At 32.9% G+C, this 18619-nt stretch overlaps 1 protein-coding gene across 21 annotated transcripts in view; it reads left to right on the top strand.

Annotated features, from left to right (window-relative positions):
• SLC4A7 (solute carrier family 4 member 7) overlaps nucleotides 1-18145 on the top strand; it is a 111592-nt gene extending 93447 nt beyond the window's left edge. For 14 of the 21 annotated variants that reach the window (XM_054680461.2, XM_009445057.5, XM_063806673.1 and 11 more), the window contains 5 exons: nucleotides 745-918; nucleotides 4829-4960; nucleotides 7595-7692; nucleotides 11493-11600; nucleotides 14005-18145. In XM_054680461.2, coding sequence (XP_054536436.1) covers nucleotides 745-918; nucleotides 4829-4960; nucleotides 7595-7692; nucleotides 11493-11600; nucleotides 14005-14086 — 594 coding nt within the window. In that variant the 3' untranslated portion in view covers nucleotides 14087-18145. The remainder of the gene's footprint in view (nucleotides 1-744; nucleotides 919-4828; nucleotides 4961-7594; nucleotides 7693-11492; nucleotides 11601-14004) is intronic. The other 7 variants (XM_063806679.1, XM_063806674.1, XM_009445058.5 and 4 more) reach the window with 1 other exon arrangement.
• The last annotated feature ends 474 nt before the right edge of the window (nucleotides 18146-18619 follow it).

The following is an 18619-nucleotide window of genomic DNA, read 5'->3' as shown; positions in this document are numbered from 1 at the left end:
AAAAAACAAACAAACAAACAAACACACACAAAAAAACGATCATAAAGCACAGTTAGCGCTACATGACCACCTCTTCTCATGAAAAGGATGTTATCTAAAGTTTCCAACTCATAGGCTAGTGGCAGGAAAGCATCTTTATTTTTTCAACACCATCCAGGATCTACTCTTCACTGGTCAAGAAATTATTTCGTTATCTCACCTGATTTTTAAGAGTTTTGTGAGATGATTAGGGCTGATCTTATTCACAGTGTGTTAATGAGGAAATTAAAGCTCAAAAAGATGAAGGCATTTGCTCAGTTTTATTTTCAATTAGTGAAGAATTGTAATTGTTATCTCAAGTTATTTTCTGGTTAAATTTGTGAAGAACCTTAGAAGTCACTCAGACTATTCTTTTGTCATGCACATTAGAAAACAAAGAGATAAATGACTTGTGCATTCAATTATGGCAGATAAGTTTATCTAGATATTTTAATCCTCTGAATTAAACATTTTGGCTTGAGTTTTCTGATTAAATAAATTACAGCAGTGCAAGTGGTTGCTTGGTTCCCACCTGCCACCCTCCCCCACCCGACCCCACTTTGGATCCAGAGAATGCTTGCTGTAACATTCTCCTGTACTATCAGAAAATGTCAAGGAAGTTACAATTTAATACACGAAATCCTAAAGTTGAGTATAGATTCTTCTCCTAAATAGCAGAAATATTTTATTGAAAACTTCTTTGTTTGTTTTTTATTCTATATGTAGTTATTTGACCGTATAAAATTATTTGGAATGCCTGCTAAGCATCAGCCTGATTTGATATACCTCCGTTATGTGCCGCTCTGGAAGGTCCATATTTTCACAGTCATTCAGCTTACTTGTTTGGTCCTTTTATGGGTGATAAAAGTTTCAGCAGCTGCAGTGGTTTTTCCCATGATGGTAAGATTTCTTCAGACTTATTTTGTCACTAATTAATAATATGTTTACAGTAATTTTTTATTAATATTTATAATTGATTTTGAGAAAAGGAATAATGCGTTTTAAGTACCTTAGGTGTTTGAAAATGTGAATTAGCTGTTACTAGATACAAAGCAGTTGTTTCCCAGCTTCAATTTTATTATTTTGTAAATTTTTGTTTGTTTTGCTTTTTAGTCCTTAGGCTATAGGACTCGGTTTTGTATTTTTAAATAACTTCAGAATTCAGGACGTTCATGGAGCAAATACATTTTCAAATGTAAAAGCAAAGGAACCAAAACAACATGGTTCATTATTAAAATATTTTGATATATCTTTTTCAGAAATTGACAGATGTGGAAGTTAAAAAGTAATGAAGGCTACCGATGACTTTAATAAGACAATATAATTCATTAAATTATCACAGAATATTGCATTTTACAAATAGAGAATGTACATTCTTCTGTAAATGCTATGTAAAAATTGGTTTTGTACATGGCCACAGAGAAAACCTTACAGAATTTAAAAAGCTATAAAAATTACTCAAGTAGTATTTTCTAAAAACAGTTAAATTAGAAATAAATAATGGAAAGCCACTAAAATAATCTTAAATATTTGGAAATTAAACACTGTTCTAAATAATTTCTGAATAGAAAACAGTTAAAAAACCATCTTAGAGGTATTGAAAGAGAGAAAATTATAACAATGTCTGTCTAAAACTTTGAGCACAACTAAAGTTACACTGAGAGGAAGGTGTATGCACTTCATTGCCTTTATTATTCAAGAAGACTTCAATGCAACTAAGTTGTTTTTTTAAAAAAATCAATAATGGATAAACCACTCCCAAGCACATGTAAAGAAGAAAATAAGAGAATGGATATACAAGATTGAGGAGGAGAAAAGAGCGATAACCAGAGATATGGAGATGATTCAAGGGACTTGATGAAAATAACACTTGCATGAATATCAATAAATTTGAATATCTAGAGCAGAGGTCAATAAACTTTTTCTGTAAAGGGCCAGATAGTAAACATTTTAGGCTTTGTAGGTCACGAGAGTATTATGTGGGTACTTACGTAATCTTATTGATGAAATTTTAAAAATAATTTTAAAAATATAGGACTATTAGAAGAATGGAATTATTTTTTATTTGACATTATTTTACTTAATTGGGATTCATGGTTATTGTTCTCTACCATCAAATTAATTCCAAATGTTTATCTGTAAAAAAACATTCTTAGGTTATGGGCTATACAAAAATAGATGGTGGATGAAATTTAACTCAGGTGCTGTGGTTTGCTGACCTCTGACCTGGAACAAATGGATTATTTTCATACTATATCTAAATTTCCAAAATTGACACTGGAAGTATAAAATTTGTGTATAGCCCAGTTGCATAGAAGAAACTGGAAAAGTGGTTAAAGACCTGTCCTTAAAGTATCAGGGTCAGATTGGTTAAAAGCTTAATTTTAAAGAACAGATCATTACAGTACCCTCTTGAATTATTCTAGACCAAAGGAAAAGATGGAAACCTATGCAATTTTTCTCAAAAAACACTGACAAGTTATTAATACCCAAGGCTAATTAAGTTGCACAAAAGATTTATGCTGCCTTCTTACTAATATAAATGCAGAAACCTTAAACTAAAATATTAGCAAGTAAACAAATTTAGCAGAATTTCTAAGAGTAATATATCTTAAGTAGATAGACAATGATACTTTGGCTTCAAAGCAATTATTAACATATTTGTTGAAAATGTCATTGTATACCTATTAACCCAAGTGATTTTAGTTAAAAACAAAAAAGACTGAGCCCTTAATAGAATTAATAAGAATTGTGTGAGGGTGGCTGGATGTTAGAAAACTTGATGAATTAGTAGGCAGTCTCTCTCAATGATCAAAAACCATAAAGTACTTAAGAATAAATTTTAAAAGAAAGACCCCTTTAAAGAAAAAGACTTTATAATAGCATTTGTATTAGCTTCCAAGGGCTGCTGTAACAAAGTACCACAAACCAGAGGCAGTATGTGGGGGTGGGCAGTGACATGCTCTTTCTGAAGCCTCCAGCGGGGAATCCTGCCTTGTCTCTTCCTCTCTTCTGGAGGTTTGCTGGCTGTCTTTGGCATTCCTTTGGCTTGCAGCTGGGTAACTGAAGTTGGAGCCTTTGTTGTCACATGGTGTTCTTCAACAGCTTATTTCCAAATAAGTTCATATTCTGAGGTACTGGAGGTTAGGACTTAACTGTCTTTAATGGGGAACAAAATTCAATCAATAACAGTATTAAGGGACAGCAAATAAGACCTGAACAAATACCGTGTTCTTTGTTTTAAAGATTTCATATTATAAAACTTTCAGTTTTCTGAAAAATCGCATTTAAATGTAATATAGTGCCAAGTACAGATTCTACTGGAGTTTTATCTGAATGTATGTGTTGGGATGGGGGGTGGTGTCATTGTGAACTGGATAAATAATTTGGAACTGGATAAATAAAAAATAAATGCCTGACTCAAAAACATGGATGGTAGAAATGTTCTGTATCTTGTCCGGGTGTGCATTATATGAGTAGTATATACATTTGTCAAAAGTGTCAAACTGTACACATGCTATTTTTCAATTTTTCTGTATGTAAATTACATATTCATTAGAAAGAAAGACATAACTACTAGAGAATAACAAGATAATGATAATTATAACTAAGAAGGATTCCTGGCTAGGATTGAGCATAGAGGGCTTTGCTTTGCCATCTACTTCACTGTTCGTGTGCTGATACTGTACTGTTTTAATAACCAAATATTTAAAAATTGCTGACAAGTCAGTGTAGCCACCATAATATAGAATTGGCATATGAATAGACAAATCAGAAAAATAGACAAATGCGTCCAGAAATGTATCTGAATACATTGGAATTTTATCACTTGAATACCATAAGCAGGTTATTTCATTAAAGGTAGTATTTCTTTTGTATGGGAGAATTTAGTATTGGACGATTTAAATGTATACTGGAAGCTAAGTAATGTTGTACTCCTTATCTGAGACCATGTTCAGAAATCAAAATTGAATTCAGTATTTAAATGGTAAAATAAATTGTAGTGGAAAATGTAAAAGAGTATTGTATAATCCATTGATTGGGACTAACTTTTCAAAGAAGATAGGAAAACCCAAGTGTAAAAGGAAGATATGCTATATTTGACCACATGATAATTAAATGTTTCTTATATGTTCAGAAAGTATAAAAAACAGTTAAATCAGACTGTGAACTGGGAGAAAATATTTGTAACATGTAAGGCAGATAAAAAATTTCTATTCAAACTACACAGAACTCATAAATGCATAAACAAAAGTCATAAAAACCAACAGAAAAAACAGTCCAAGTTTAGGAAATAGCAGATACAGAAGTGGAAATCTTATTGGCCAGTCAGCATTCAAAAACATGCTCATCTTCAGCAGCAGTTAAAGCAAATTAAAGTATTAGTTCATTTCTCCCATATGATTGAAAAGTTAAAACCTAATGTTGAGAATAGGTACTCTAATGCATTGTTGAAGAGATTTTTAAAAATTATATATACTTACATAATATGTAATGTCTTAAAAATTAATTGTTTTTTGCTTTGATATTCAGTGTTTAACCTGCTTCATAATTTTATGCGTAGTGCAAGGGATTTATTCAGGAGAAGGTTAAGAATGCCATTTCCTTTTTTCCTCTCTTTATAGTTTTTTTTTTTAGCACAAAGTAAAAAAAGATAATTGACTCAATTCCTTTGAAACAAAATGATGTGTGAATAATTTTTAAACTATATGAAGCATTTTTTATAAGATTTAATAAATATGCTTTTCCTCTTTAAGTGATACAGTTTGTATTATGTGTTACTTAATATTTCCTTCCCCACTTTTTAAAGGTTCTTGCATTAGTGTTTGTGCGCAAACTCATGGACCTGTGTTTCACGAAGAGAGAACTTAGTTGGCTTGATGATCTTATGCCAGAAAGTAAGAAAAAGAAAGAAGATGACAAAAAGAAAAAAGAGAAAGAGGTAAAAAGATAACAATTTTAAACTTACACCACTTCCTTATTTAATATTTTGCACCATATTGCAGGCACCATTATAATCACTTTACATGAATCAGTTCCTTTCATCCTTCTAAGAACTTTATAGTGTAGTAGGTACTGTTGTTATCTCCATTTTACAAATGAGGAAGCAGGCAGAGAGTGGTTAGGTAACTGTTCCAAATGTGGGCTCTTCACCATTTCACTGTGTTGTACCTCCATAGCTCTGACACAGTAATACTTTTCAAAAATTACATATGTGCTTACTAAATCAGCAATCAGAAGAATTAGAGTTTTAGCAATATTAAAATATAGGTAACACAAAATAGTTATACATCAGAGTATATTATCTGAGAAAACTTTAAATACATTTAACATAAATTTTAGCATATATTTAATTTTAATAGCATTTTAATAATTGGCATACATAATGACAAAAAGGATTTTTAAGTAATTATCTTTTTTAAAAAGTATAATAAAGTTTTAGTCTTTATATGCACTTACTGTGTACCACCATTAGTTGATTTGTATGCTGAGATTTAAGCATAAATAACTTTATTCTGAATTGGAATTTGATTTTTAATAACCAACTCGATAGTATCGGTTAATAAGAAGGAAAAGTAGAGACTTGACTATATAGCATTGATGGTTTTGTTGATTGTAGTTCCTTGCTCCATTTTCCCATTCAGAGTATTGTTTGAAAACCAAAGATAAGAAAGACACATATTTTTAAATGTATGGTCCTGTTTAAATAGAGATTAAAATTTTATTGATTTTATGTTTATTTTTCAACAAAAATTAAAATTCTTTAACTAGATACTAATTAGAATATTAATTTGAATTAAGACACCAGATTTTTAAAATTAAGATTTTGGTTTTCTTCAGAGTTATATATGTAAATACGTATGAGGGTTTTTTGTTTTTTTCTTCTGAGATGGAGTCTTGCTCTGTGGCCCAGGCTGGAGTGCAGTGGCATGATCTCGGCTCACTGCAACCACCTCAACCTCCCGGGTCCAAGCTAGCTGGGATTACAGGCACCCGCCACCAAACTGGGCTTATTTTTGTATTTTTAGTAGAGACAGGGTTCCACCATGTTGGCCAGGCTGGTCTTCAACTCCTGACCTCTGGTGATCTGCCTGCCTTGGTCCCCCACAGTGCTGGGATTATAGACGTGAGCCACTGTGCCTGGCCTGTATGAGTTTTTCATGATTTTTTCAAATAGAATATAATTTACCTATAAAATATATGGGCCAAATTGCCTGTTTATTACTTTCTGTATTAATTAGAATGAGGTTCGTCATATATAACAAAAAACAAAAGTAAAAGTGGCCTTTAAACACAAGGTTATTCTTGTGTTTCAAGTAAAAGAATTCTTGAAAGCAAGTGATGCAGTGTTAAGCCCCACAAAGTTATCAGGGGCTCCTTGTTACTTTTCTCCTGACCTCAGCATATGGTTGCCATCCTCATCTTCACTTCATGAATCAAAATGGCTGTCAGACTCCAGGTGTCATGTTAGCATTAGAGACAGCAGGAAAAAGGAAGGGATAGAAGGCAAAATAGCTTCACCATATTGTCAAGTTTAAGGAGTCTTTCCAGAATGTCATCCAGTAAGTTCTGCTTGCACCTCATGATCCTACTGAGTTTGTAAGGAATGCTGGGAGATTCAGTTTAGAGGTTTTTGTTTTTGTTTTTGTTTGTTTGTTTTTAGGATCTAGGCAAATTGACACCTCAAAATAGTCAAATTTCTATTAGTAAGGAAAAGAAATATGAATGTTCTCTCAGTGTCTCCTCTACTGTCCTATCGATCACCGCCATTATTAACATCATAATTTTCTTCCGTGTCCACTGTCCAAGTTGGTCTCAACCTGAGCTTGAGCCTTGATCTTAACCAGCCTGAGTGGTCTGCTTTGCTGGGTTCTATAAACATTTGCTAAATGATTTAAGATAGTACTTTCATTGATGTACTTTTAAAAAGAGTATAGGAAGTACCATGATGGTTATTAGTAATTATCACTGGGGTGGGCTGGAGGGAATTAAACAACTCTCAGTTGTTAGTCTGAGAGTATTTGAGACATTGCCGAGAGTATTTCAATTTCTGAGATATTTTTGATTGTTATACTGGAGGGGCTGCTACTGGCATCTGATAGGTAGAATTCTGAGGTGCTGTGAAATACTCTATATACACAGGACTTCTACTACAAAAGATAAATATTATACCCTAAATGTCAGTATTGCTGAGGTTGAGAAACCCTGCCTTATCCAAATGACATTCTACTCATATTGTATTGTGATAAGGTTTCACAGAATGTTATCTCTCATTATAAACCTACATAATAATTGATAATCACATTTATGTAGTTAAATTGTAGTTAAATCTTAAATAGTATAAGTGACAGTGATTTACATAAAGAAATGAAAGTTAAATTAGTCATGTTTTACAAGTGGTTGTTTTTATTTTATGTTACAAGTATGTGTTCATGATTATAAAATTTTTCAGTAATGGCAGTTATATTTAAATAATGTCAGTTTGGGTTTCTAAGTCTTTAAAATATTATAAATTAGCCAATTCTCTTGGAAAATATTCTGGGAAAAGTAACCTCTTCACACATGTGTTATAAAGGAAGCTGAACGGATGCTTCAAGATGATGATGATACTGTGCACCTTCCATTTGAAGGGGGAAGTCTCTTGCAAATTCCAGTCAAGGCCCTAAAATATAGGTGAGATATGACTTTATGCTCTAAAACTTTTATATGCATGTCAAATGTATTAATAAGTCATATAATGCTTCTTTAAAGTGATGATTTCTATTTTATAAAAGATGATACAATCTGCATATGGTGTATCAACTAAAGGAGGGCTTCACACAATTTGAAAAGGAAGTCCCTTGCTCCTTTCCCACCCAAGCTGGACTTGGACTAACCCAAGCTGGACTTAAACTAACTTCCATGCCAAGCCAATAAAATTTGCTTGTCTTCTATCACTCCATCTATCTTAGTGAAGTTTAAAATCAGTACATGAGTCTGAGAATATTTCCATGTTCCCAGTAGTGTGGCTTTTTCCTTTGTGCCCTTCATTAGGGCTGGGGTCTGTGGGTGCTGGAAAATAAACGTTTTCAGTAATCTTTGTCAGTGTCCATTCAAATACCAGTAATTCATTTTCTGATAGCCTTCCAATATGTAACTATGTTTAGAGGCCCTAGAAGTCTCTTAGTTTTCAAAGATGTGATTTGATTATTGGCGGTGAGGGTTCATATGATGCAAGAATGAATATTTTATGTATAATTCATTATTCGTGATTTTGATGATTTGTATTTAAATTTAAGAACTAAAGATATAGAGGTTGGGAAATGCAGACTTTCGTAGTTTTAAAAGATTAACCTATATTTGTGTACACACCTGATTTCTATTTCTACACATCTATTCCATTTCTGACTAGCTAGAGAAATCAGTCTTAGAGGCCTGGCGTGGTGGCTCACACCTGTAATCCCAGCACTTTGGGAGGCTGAGGCAGGTGGATCACCTGAGGTCAGGAGTTCACGACCAGCCTGGCCAACATGGGGAAACCTGTCTCTACTAAAAATACAAAAATTAGCTGGGTGTGGTGGTGCCTGTAATCCCAGCTACTCAGGACAGTGAGGCAGGACAGTTGCTTGAACCCAGGAGGCAGAGATTGCAGTGAGCCAAGATCATGCCAGTGCACTCCAGCCTAGGCAACAGAGCAAGACTCAGTCTCAAAAATAATGATAATAATAACAACTTACATTTGTGTACACACCTGATTTGTATTTTTTTTCTTTTTTTTTTGAGATGAAGTCTCATTCTTGTTCCCCAGGCTGGAGTGGAATGGTGTGATCTCGGCTTACTGCAACTTCCGCCTGCTGGGTTCTCCCAAGTAGTTGGGATTACAGGCGCCTGCCACCACGCCCAGCTACTTTTTGTACTTTCAGTAGAGATGGGGTTTCACCATGTTGGCCACAGTGGTCGTCTCAAACTCCTGCCCTCAGGTGATCCCCCTGCCTTGGCCTCCCAAAGTGCTGGGATTACAGGCATGAGCCACTGTGCCTGGCCCTCCTATTTCTACACATCTATTCCATTTCTGATTAGTTAGCGAAATCAGTCTTAGAAAATATACAGGTGTCTTCCCTGACCAGTTGATAGAAAATGTTTTATTGGTATTTAATTAACTTCCATTTCTTTCTTTCTTTTTTTTTTTTTTTTTAGCTATTTAGAGCTTTTACAGGAGTAACATTTGACTTGTACATGTTGATTAGTTGTGATGAATGAATTCAACTAATTTTCCTCTATACGTTTTGCTATTAATTTTCACTATTGGTATTATTCTGTATTAATATTTCCCTCAAATTTTTATATACTTTAAATGCCAAGCATAGAGGCATTTAATATGGATATTTAATATATCCAGCCACAGCGATCTGCTTTGCTGGGTTCTAGAAATACTTGTTAAATGATTTAATATATTAGCTTCATTGATGTACTTCTAAAAAGAGTATAGGAACTACCATGATGGTTGTTAGTAATTATCACCAATTTGCTGAGAGTATTTGTGCTTAATTTTTATATCCTGCTTTATCACTTTTTCAGTGTAATTATATATGGACCTTGACAAATTTAAGTGGAGTCTATAGTCTGATAAAGAAAAAGATGGATATCTGTAGTTTTCCTTTTGTCTTTTAAGTGGTGTCATAAGCCATGATTAATGTGGCTATGTTTAAAGTTTTTTCCATCAGGAATGCCAGGAAATGGCTAATGTGCTTATTTGCCAGAATTTTATATCTTAAATAGCTTTGGATTATTTGTGTGGAAGATCAAGTGAGATAGTATATGAAAGTATTTGGAAACTGTAAAGCCCTTATAAAAGATGAAAATAATTTATGTAATGCAGGCAAATTTTTTCCCATCTAATTTCATTTTGAGGGAAAGAAATATATACCTTCTTCATAGTGGAGGATATTTAGAAGCTAGAAGGTTTATCAGGAATTCCTTTCTTCACTTATTTGAAGTTGGCAACCAAGTGAATAAATGTTTACTCGGGGTAGGCAAAGTTTCAAGTTGGATGGCTATGCCATTATAAACTTGGGTATTCAGATTTTGTGTACTTTTAAAAATCTGACCTGGCGAAGGTAAAGAAGCCATTCATAGAGACTTTTCAGTGACCTCCTCACGCTTCTCTTCAATCTTAAATTTGTAAACAACATTCTGATTTTAAGTATGAACAGAGCACTTTCTAAATGACTGCTGTTTAGTCATTTGTAAACTAGTTGCCATCACACTGTTAATTTAACATTACCTAATTTGACATTTGTATTTGTATCTTGTTTGTCTGAATGTATTTTTTAATCCAAGAAAAAGGACTTGCAAATGTATTTGTATTAACTTTATGATACTTTCCTATTACTTATGATGGACAACCTTGAGCCCCAAATTAATTATTTATGGATATTATTGGATTTGAGGTCTTGAAGTAATTTTCATAGAAATATAGAAACAGAATCATTTTTCTCTTATTGTAATAAATGGATAGTACTCTTTTTTTTTTTTTTTAATTCTGGAGATGGAGTCTTGCTCTGTCGCCTAGGCTGGAGTGCAGTGGTGCAATCTCGACTCATTACAACCTCTGCCCGCCGGGTTCAAGAGATTCTCCTGCCTCAGCCTCCCAAGTAGCTGGGATTACAGGCGAGTGCCACCGTACCCGGCTAATTTTTATACTTTTAGCAAAGACGGGGTTTCACCATGTTGGCCAGGCTGGTCTCGAACTCCTGACCTCGTGATCCACCCGCCTTGGCCTCCCAAAGTGCTGGGATTATAGGCGTGAGCCACCATGCCCGGCCTACTCTGTTCTTTTAATTATGATAAACTTGATAAAATACCACCTTTATCACACTAAATATGTGAATAACAGGTAAAAGTGGTACTCATGAGGCTATTTTGTGTTAGCTGTTGAAATATTTTCAGAGCTTTGTTTTCAATTTCAGAGTGTTATCTTTCCAAGCATTCTTTATAATGATTTGTAAAAGCTATGAAAAATAAGATTTTAAAAATCATAATCTTAAGTTTTCCTTACATACTTTGAGTATTTATTTGATAAGATTAAATGTGTGCCAATTATAAACGTTTTCTAGTCGACTTGAGATTGTATTTTTTTTGTATGTATAAGCACATTAACATAGTCGTATGTTATTTCAGTAACATATTTTCAGCCAAGGTGATCAGAGGGCATCATTGCTAGAGTGCTGCCGAAGTACTACTGAAACCCCAAATTGGATTCTGAAGCAAAGTTCCATAAATAAATCTTGCTAACTTACTTAATCTTAATCTTACTCCTAGTTTCGATTAGAAAGAAAGATGTAATTCTTCATAAGGACTTTGTAACAGAATTCAAATTCTGATATCTGGCAAAGGTTTTCTCAATTTAGTTGATGAAAGCAGATAATAAGAATGACAATATTAATGCTTTTGCAAGTACTGAATACTAACCAAAAAGTGTATTTGTTCTTCAGTGTTGATCCCTCAATTGTTAACATATCAGATGAAATGGCCAAAACTGCACAGTGGAAGGCACTTTCCATGAATACTGAGAATGCCAAAGTAACCAGATCTAACATGAGGTAGTTATAACTATTTGTGTGTTTTCTAACTGTAGCCAATTTTCATTTACTTATGATAGCTTCATTCCTTTCTTTCTTTCATCCATCATTTTAATGTATACTTGGAATAAGGTATAAATAATGATTATGTTTTTGTCTTTTAATTTACAGTTACCTATTTTAAAAAATAATTTGAGTCAGGCACGGTGGCTCACACCTGTAATCCCAGCACTTTGGGAGGCTGAAGTGGGCAGATCATCTGAGGTCAGGATCATCTGAGGTCACTTGCAGTGAGCCCAGATCATGCCATTGCACTCCAGCCTGGGGGACAAGAGTGAAACTCTGTCTCAAAAAATAGTAATAATAATCTGAGCTATTTTATCGTAAAAGTAAATTTCATATAGCAGTATGGAATAAACATAAAAAAGATCAGAAACCATATAAAGATTAGATAACTATTAGGGATTAAATACTGTAATTGAATACTATTTCAATCATGCTCTGTGATGGTCTAAGAAAAGAGAAAAACACAAGTTGTTTTCCCTTCTTGTGTTTTGGTTTAGTATGCCATTTGTTCAGGTGAGGTAAACATTTTGCTTGGAGATATTTGGAAGAAATCAAATCCATTGACATAAAGACCATTCAGTTTTACAGTGGACCATGTATTGAAAGTATTTTGTAACCTCTTTCTTACATTTCTTGTTATGTAACCTTTTTTCTTTCTTTTGTTCTCACTTCAAGAACTAAGCCCTCAGGGATTCTGTTTGGTAATCATTAGTACTTTAATCCCTTAAGCCTCTGGAGAAATGAATTACTGTCTTCTAGGGTGCTCAGTCATTCATACTCAGAAAATTCTTCTTTTTTATGTACAGTTTGTGTGAGATGCTATGTTGGGTGTCTGTATATTCTGCTTGGGCATCAGATGAAAACTTTTCTAGGCCTTCAGTCATATAGCTGTTTTTGTTCACTTGCTGTCTTAGCTCTGTCTTCTGACAATAATTGATTAGCTTTTTCTCATTCTTTCACTACCCTCTTTTAGAACCTTTTTCCTACCTACTCTCTATCATATGTTTTTCTCTTCTGTCATCTGAGTTCTAATTTCTCAGCTGGCTGTTTCCTTTCTTCTGTCTTTGATCTTAAAGAGTTTTAAAGTTAAACTCTTTGTAATTTTGGATCATTCAGTACAGCCCGAATTTTTCTAAATATTCTTTTTACTATTAGTAATTGTTCACACTGTGTCAGCACCTCTGGCCTTGTTAGTATAATTATCATAAAAAATAAAGGCCTTACAATAATAACTAACATTTTTTATGCTTCTGCCTTTTGTTTGGGTTGCCCTGCACTTCAAAATCACATAGGAAGAAAGAGAATGTCTTGGCTATGTTGTTTAACAGGAAAATGTTTGGGGATTGGGGTCTATTCTTCAGTTTGTCTGGAGAAGACAGCAAACCATAGTGTGTTTTTACACTTTCTGAAAACTTTTTCCAGAACCCAGATATTCATATGTTACAATTAATCAATTAAATCCATGTACGTGGAGTCACTGTGTGATACTAACTTGAAAATATAGAATAGGTCGGCCGGGTGCAGTGGTTCAGGCCTGTAATCCCAACACTTTGGGAGGCCAAGGTGAGTGGATGATTTGAGGTCAGGAGTTCGAGACCAGCCTGACCAACATGGTGAAACCCCATCTCTACTAAAACTACAAAAATTAGCTGGGCATGGTGGTGCATGCCTGTAATCACAGCTACTCGGGAGGCTGGGGCAGGAGAATCACTTGAACCTGGGAGGTGGAGGTTGCAGTGAGCCAAGATTGTGCCATTGCACTCCAGCCTGGGCAACAAGAGCAAAACTCTGTCTCTCAAAAAAACATATATATATTTCAAATATTTGTTCTCTCTATATATAGAATACATATTCATAAATACAAAACCAATATGTATATAGAATATATAGAATAGATGTATTGGTTTTGTATTTATGAATCAAATTTTGGGTGAGAAGTTTTATAAATTTATAACCTTCTTGGAAATTATTTGATACCTATCTATATTAACAAAGATTCATATATTAATAGATTTTTCAGTAAAAGTCTCATGCTATAACTGTTCATATGTGAAATAAAAGTAATCCAACAGATTCTGACCATATACTGCCCTATTTTAAGGACCCCCTCTTTAGTTGTAAGAAAAACATGAATTTAAATTACAAAGAGGATTTTTAATATTTGCAATTTTTAAAAAACAATTTTTAATATTTGCTTTTCCAGTTATGTTTATTGATTTAGAAAAGGTAAAATTAGCAAGTCATAAGTTTGTAGTGTTAATAGTAATCTCAGAAGGTTTAGTATACTCATTGTTAGCCATGTTTAGAATTGAATATTTATATTTAAAAATTATTTATTTTAATTCTTTGTTTTAAATAGTCCTGATAAACCTGTGAGTGTGAAAATAAGTTTTGAAGATGAACCAAGAAAGAAATACGTGGATGCTGAAACTTCATTATAGAATTGAACCAAGAGGCATTATACATATAGATATATACATATGTAATGTGTGCGTATCATGTCACTATATATAAGAATATTGTATGTCATGCTGTTTATGTGTGACTACCGGGTTTTTAAAAGTAGTGTCTGGAGTTTGTAATGAGCACCGTGGAGACTATGTATTTAATGAAATGCTCTCTTTGAAGTGAGGTACATGGTTCTTAACTATTCAAATATTTATTCTGTTAGAAAAAAAATTTTTCTGTTTTGCAATAGAAGGATGTGGAGAAATGCTTTCAGTCCGCTTTTCTTAAATCTCTGTTCATCAGTGGCAATTCGTAAAAACCTTAAGTGATACTTTGTTTATATGTTTATAATTTTTAGGTGTTTCCTGAAATTTTCACATATTATTTCACTTTTGTTAGTGCTTTATGGGAAGAATAGGGAGTCTATACCAGTGCTGTGGGAAAAATGGTAACATTTCAGGGCTTCTCTATTTTTGTTTCATTTCTGTAGATGTCCATCATGTTTCACTAACTGGCATTTTCTTAGCCATAGAGATGACTGTAGAACAATGGAAACTTTAATAATGATAGTTTTTAACTTTTATGTTTAAATTTTTTTTTAATCTTAAAACCTTCATATCTAGGTATCCATTGTGACAGACAAGTAAAATTGCAGGTGATTTGATAATTAAGCACCCATACCATTTATAACTTCTGAATTTAAAAAGTTATACAATGCCAGTTTGCAGTAGTTGATTTTGATGCCTTTGTAGAATTTTTTTTCTGAATCCTTATGCTCTTTTAAAGCCAATGATTCCCACTCTGTTCTCTGCCTTGTCTCTCTTTGTCTTAAAATGCTTTAGTTTCCATCAGGTTCAAGTTCTTGACTATTATTCTCTTATAAGTAGTAGGCGTAAATAATCAGGAGTCAGAATTCTCTCAGAAGGGTCTATGATCAGTATTACTTTATTAAGAATTACCTTTCATTTTCTCTTTATGTTGTTATTCTTTCACTTTTGTAGATTACATTTAATAGCTTGTTACCTGTGATTTTATTTTAAAATATTTATTTTGATATGATGCTTAAATATTATATAAACATTTGGAAAAGTAACAAATAGAGTAAATTGTTAATGTAAATAGTTGGTGCTCACTTTCATTTATGTTTATTATCTTAAAGCAATTGATAGATTTTACATTTTTGATATAAAGCACTGCCATATTTATATTTTAAAAGGAAATTAGACATTTTATATGTAGCTCAGATTAATGGCATTTTTATTTTGTGTATCAGTTTTTGCTTTTCTGAGCTTTTTAATGTCTAACAAATCTTTTTAGTCATCTTTTATATACTTTTAGCTCCACATGAAATAAATGTTGTTAAGCCTGTAGGACTGGATGAATGGGGTTGTGAAACTGATTTGACAAGAGAATAATTTACAAAAATCAAATGAGTATTGAGAAGCCACAGAAATATCAAAAATGGTGACATCACTATTAGGATGAAAATTTTATGAAATTCCAATGCTCCCTTTAACCATATAATTAAATTACAAAAGTATACATAATTAATCTAATAAAGGATCATGAGGAATGCCAAAAGCTGAAATTTTAGCAAGTCTGGTGTTTTAAATTCATTATAAACTATTTATTAACTAATGTAATGTCCTCCTCTTAAGACCATATTGTAAGAGTCTAGTTAAAATGATGGATTCAACTTCTGCCTCGGATAAGAGGTTGGAAATGTAGCTGCTTTTCTTTAGAAAATACGTAGCTGTCATCAGTTGGTACTGCCTAAAAAGAGTTAGACTCTATTGGCAATTGATAGAGTATTACCCACGGTGCTTATTATTGTTTATGAGCTTCCATTGTAATGATTCCTTTTTATTTGTAGCAGCATAATTATTTCCAAAGACCCCAGTATTTGCTGCTATTTTTAAAACTCCCCTGATGTACCTGAACAAGAGGATTTCCTCACATCATTTCCTTGTGTCTGGACATCAGGGGTAACAACTGTACTTACTTTACCGGAAGAAATTTTAAAACTGAAAACTACCTGGGATCATAGTGTTTCTGTGATTTTATTTAATTGTGTATAGTAATTATCCAGTGCCAGAAAAACCGTCACTTGCAAAATACTTTGCACTCAAAATGTTTTTACAATGCTTCTAAATGTTACTGGTTTCTGCTTTCTTTTGACTACTTGACTGACAAAATGATCTGACTACTCCATTTAAGAGCAAAGGTAACTCATGTTTAAGTAATTAACTGCTTGTTTTAAGTGATTATATTTCTTCCACTGTTTTTGAAAAATAATCATAGATAGCATTCATTGAGAGACAGTGACAGATATAATTTACTACATATATTGATTTTTAAATAAAGTTGCCTTAAATAAGTGTAGTAAGCAGTAGTAGTTGCTATGTACTGATTTACCTCAAGGTGCAAAATAATTAAACCTGTACATATTCCATTTACAAAATAAATTCAGCCCTGCACTTTCTTTAGATGCCTTGATTTCCAGAATGGAGCTTAGTGCTACTGAATACCCTGGCCACAGAGCCACCTCAGGATATTCTTTTCTCCACCCTAGTTTATTTATTTATAGATATCTGTTTACAAAGTCTGTAGTAAATCCTGATGCTGACCATCTGAAATGTACTTTTTTTCTGAATGCTGTTTCAATCTAAAATAGCAGCTTTTGAGAAAACAATGATGTAAATTCCTTATGATAAAAGGATGATTCTATATATTCTTTAATGATATTAAATATGTCGAAGCCAAGCACACAGTCTTTCTAAAGTGTGTGTATGTTTGTGTGAATGTGAATGATACTGATCTTATATCTGTTAAAAGTTGTTTTAAAAAGCTGTGGCATCCCATTGTTCATATTTGCCAAGTCTTCTGTAAAGATGTCTAGGACGAAATATTTTATGTGCTAATGCATGTATTTGTAAACCAGATTTGTTTACCACTCAAAATTAACTTGTTTTCTTCATCCAAAAAAGTTTATTTCTTCCACGTACTTAAATTTTCTGTGTGGGTATAATATAGCTTTCTAATTTTTTTCTTTCACAAAGGCAGGTTCAAAATTCTGTTGAAAGAAAAATGCTTTCTGAAACTGAGGTATAACACCAGAGCTTGCTGTTTAAAGGATTATATGATGTACATCAGTTCTATAAATGTGCTCAGCAGTTTAACATGTGAATCCTGTTTTAAAGTGCTCAGATTTCAACTGTGTAAGCCATTGATATAACGCTGTAATTAAAAATGTTTATATGAAATAACTTAATGTTTTAAATTTATTTATGTAGATCGCATCATTTTTATCGTATGCAGTGCAAATATGTGAAATGTCTTTTGGTTTATTCCAACAATTATTTATTTTAGAAAGTAAATTTAAAGACTTTAAGGACATTCAAAGTTTAAAATAGTGTTCAAATTGCAAAATTTGGCAATCTTCATATAAATTGGTTTCTTTTCTAACTTTTCAAAAACTAACATTAAATGTCAATTATAGGAAAACATAGTTGGAAATGTAATCATCCAAAGATCATTTTTAAAATGAAATTTAATTAGCACATATTGACTTCAACATTTGACTTAATTGTTAAACCCCAGTTTTGTTTTGTTTTTTTAATCAGATTTTTGCACACTGATTAGTTTTTGTGTTGTGGCTTTTGTTGCTTTATTATTCAAGGTTTTTTTTTTTTTTTCTTCCCCATGGGGGAGATTGTCTTCCAATGTTTAACTACGTTTAAATAAATAAAAATTGAATTTTATTGTTCATTTATATAAAATCTGATACCTTGATGTAATTTCACAATACAGTTCCAATTTTTATGGCTTTTATAATTACAATGATATTTTCTTCTATAATAAAATCCAAAGTAAACATTTAAATTGTAGAACTGATATTTTTCATTTATATGAAGTATATGCCTCTACTGGGTCTATATTGTGAATGATCCTGCCTTTCAAATTTGTTTCATAATTGTTAGATGAAAACTATTTTTTTGGAGATGTTACTGAAGTTGATTGAGCAATAAAAGTCTACTTAATTAGTTGTTGGCTATTGTCTTTACTTTGTACTCTGATTATTAGAAGAGCCACATCTCTCTCTCAGCTTGAGATGGGATAGGAGAGGAAGGAAAATGAGTGATGTCTGTTTCCGGCCTCCTAATATTCCTAGGCTTCAGTAGGAGAGAGAAAAGAGGAAACATTGAGAAAAAAATAAAATAGTGTTTGTTTCACAAAGGTGTTTGATAGTTAAGAAATAATTGATATTAAAGCTAAGAAAAGGCTGATCCATTTATTCCCCCCTATTTTAGAAATGTTGCTGTGTGATGTGTAATGATCTGCATGATAATACCGAACTCTCCAGGGCTTTTCTTTCTTTGTTTTTGTTTGTTTGTTTGTTTGCTTTTTGTTTGTTTGTTTTTGAGACAGAGTCTTGCTCTGTCGCCCAGGTTGGAGAGCAGTGGCCCGATCTCTGCTCACTGCAAGCCGCCTCCTGGGTTCACGCCATTCTCCTGCCTCAGCCTCCC

This window comes from Pan troglodytes, chromosome 2, assembly GCF_028858775.2.
Source record: "Pan troglodytes isolate AG18354 chromosome 2, NHGRI_mPanTro3-v2.0_pri, whole genome shotgun sequence".
Classification (NCBI taxonomy): Eukaryota; Metazoa; Chordata; class Mammalia; order Primates; family Hominidae; genus Pan; species Pan troglodytes.
The sequence above is the reverse complement of the archived record's forward strand: the minus strand, read 5'-3'. Positions and strand labels throughout refer to the sequence as shown.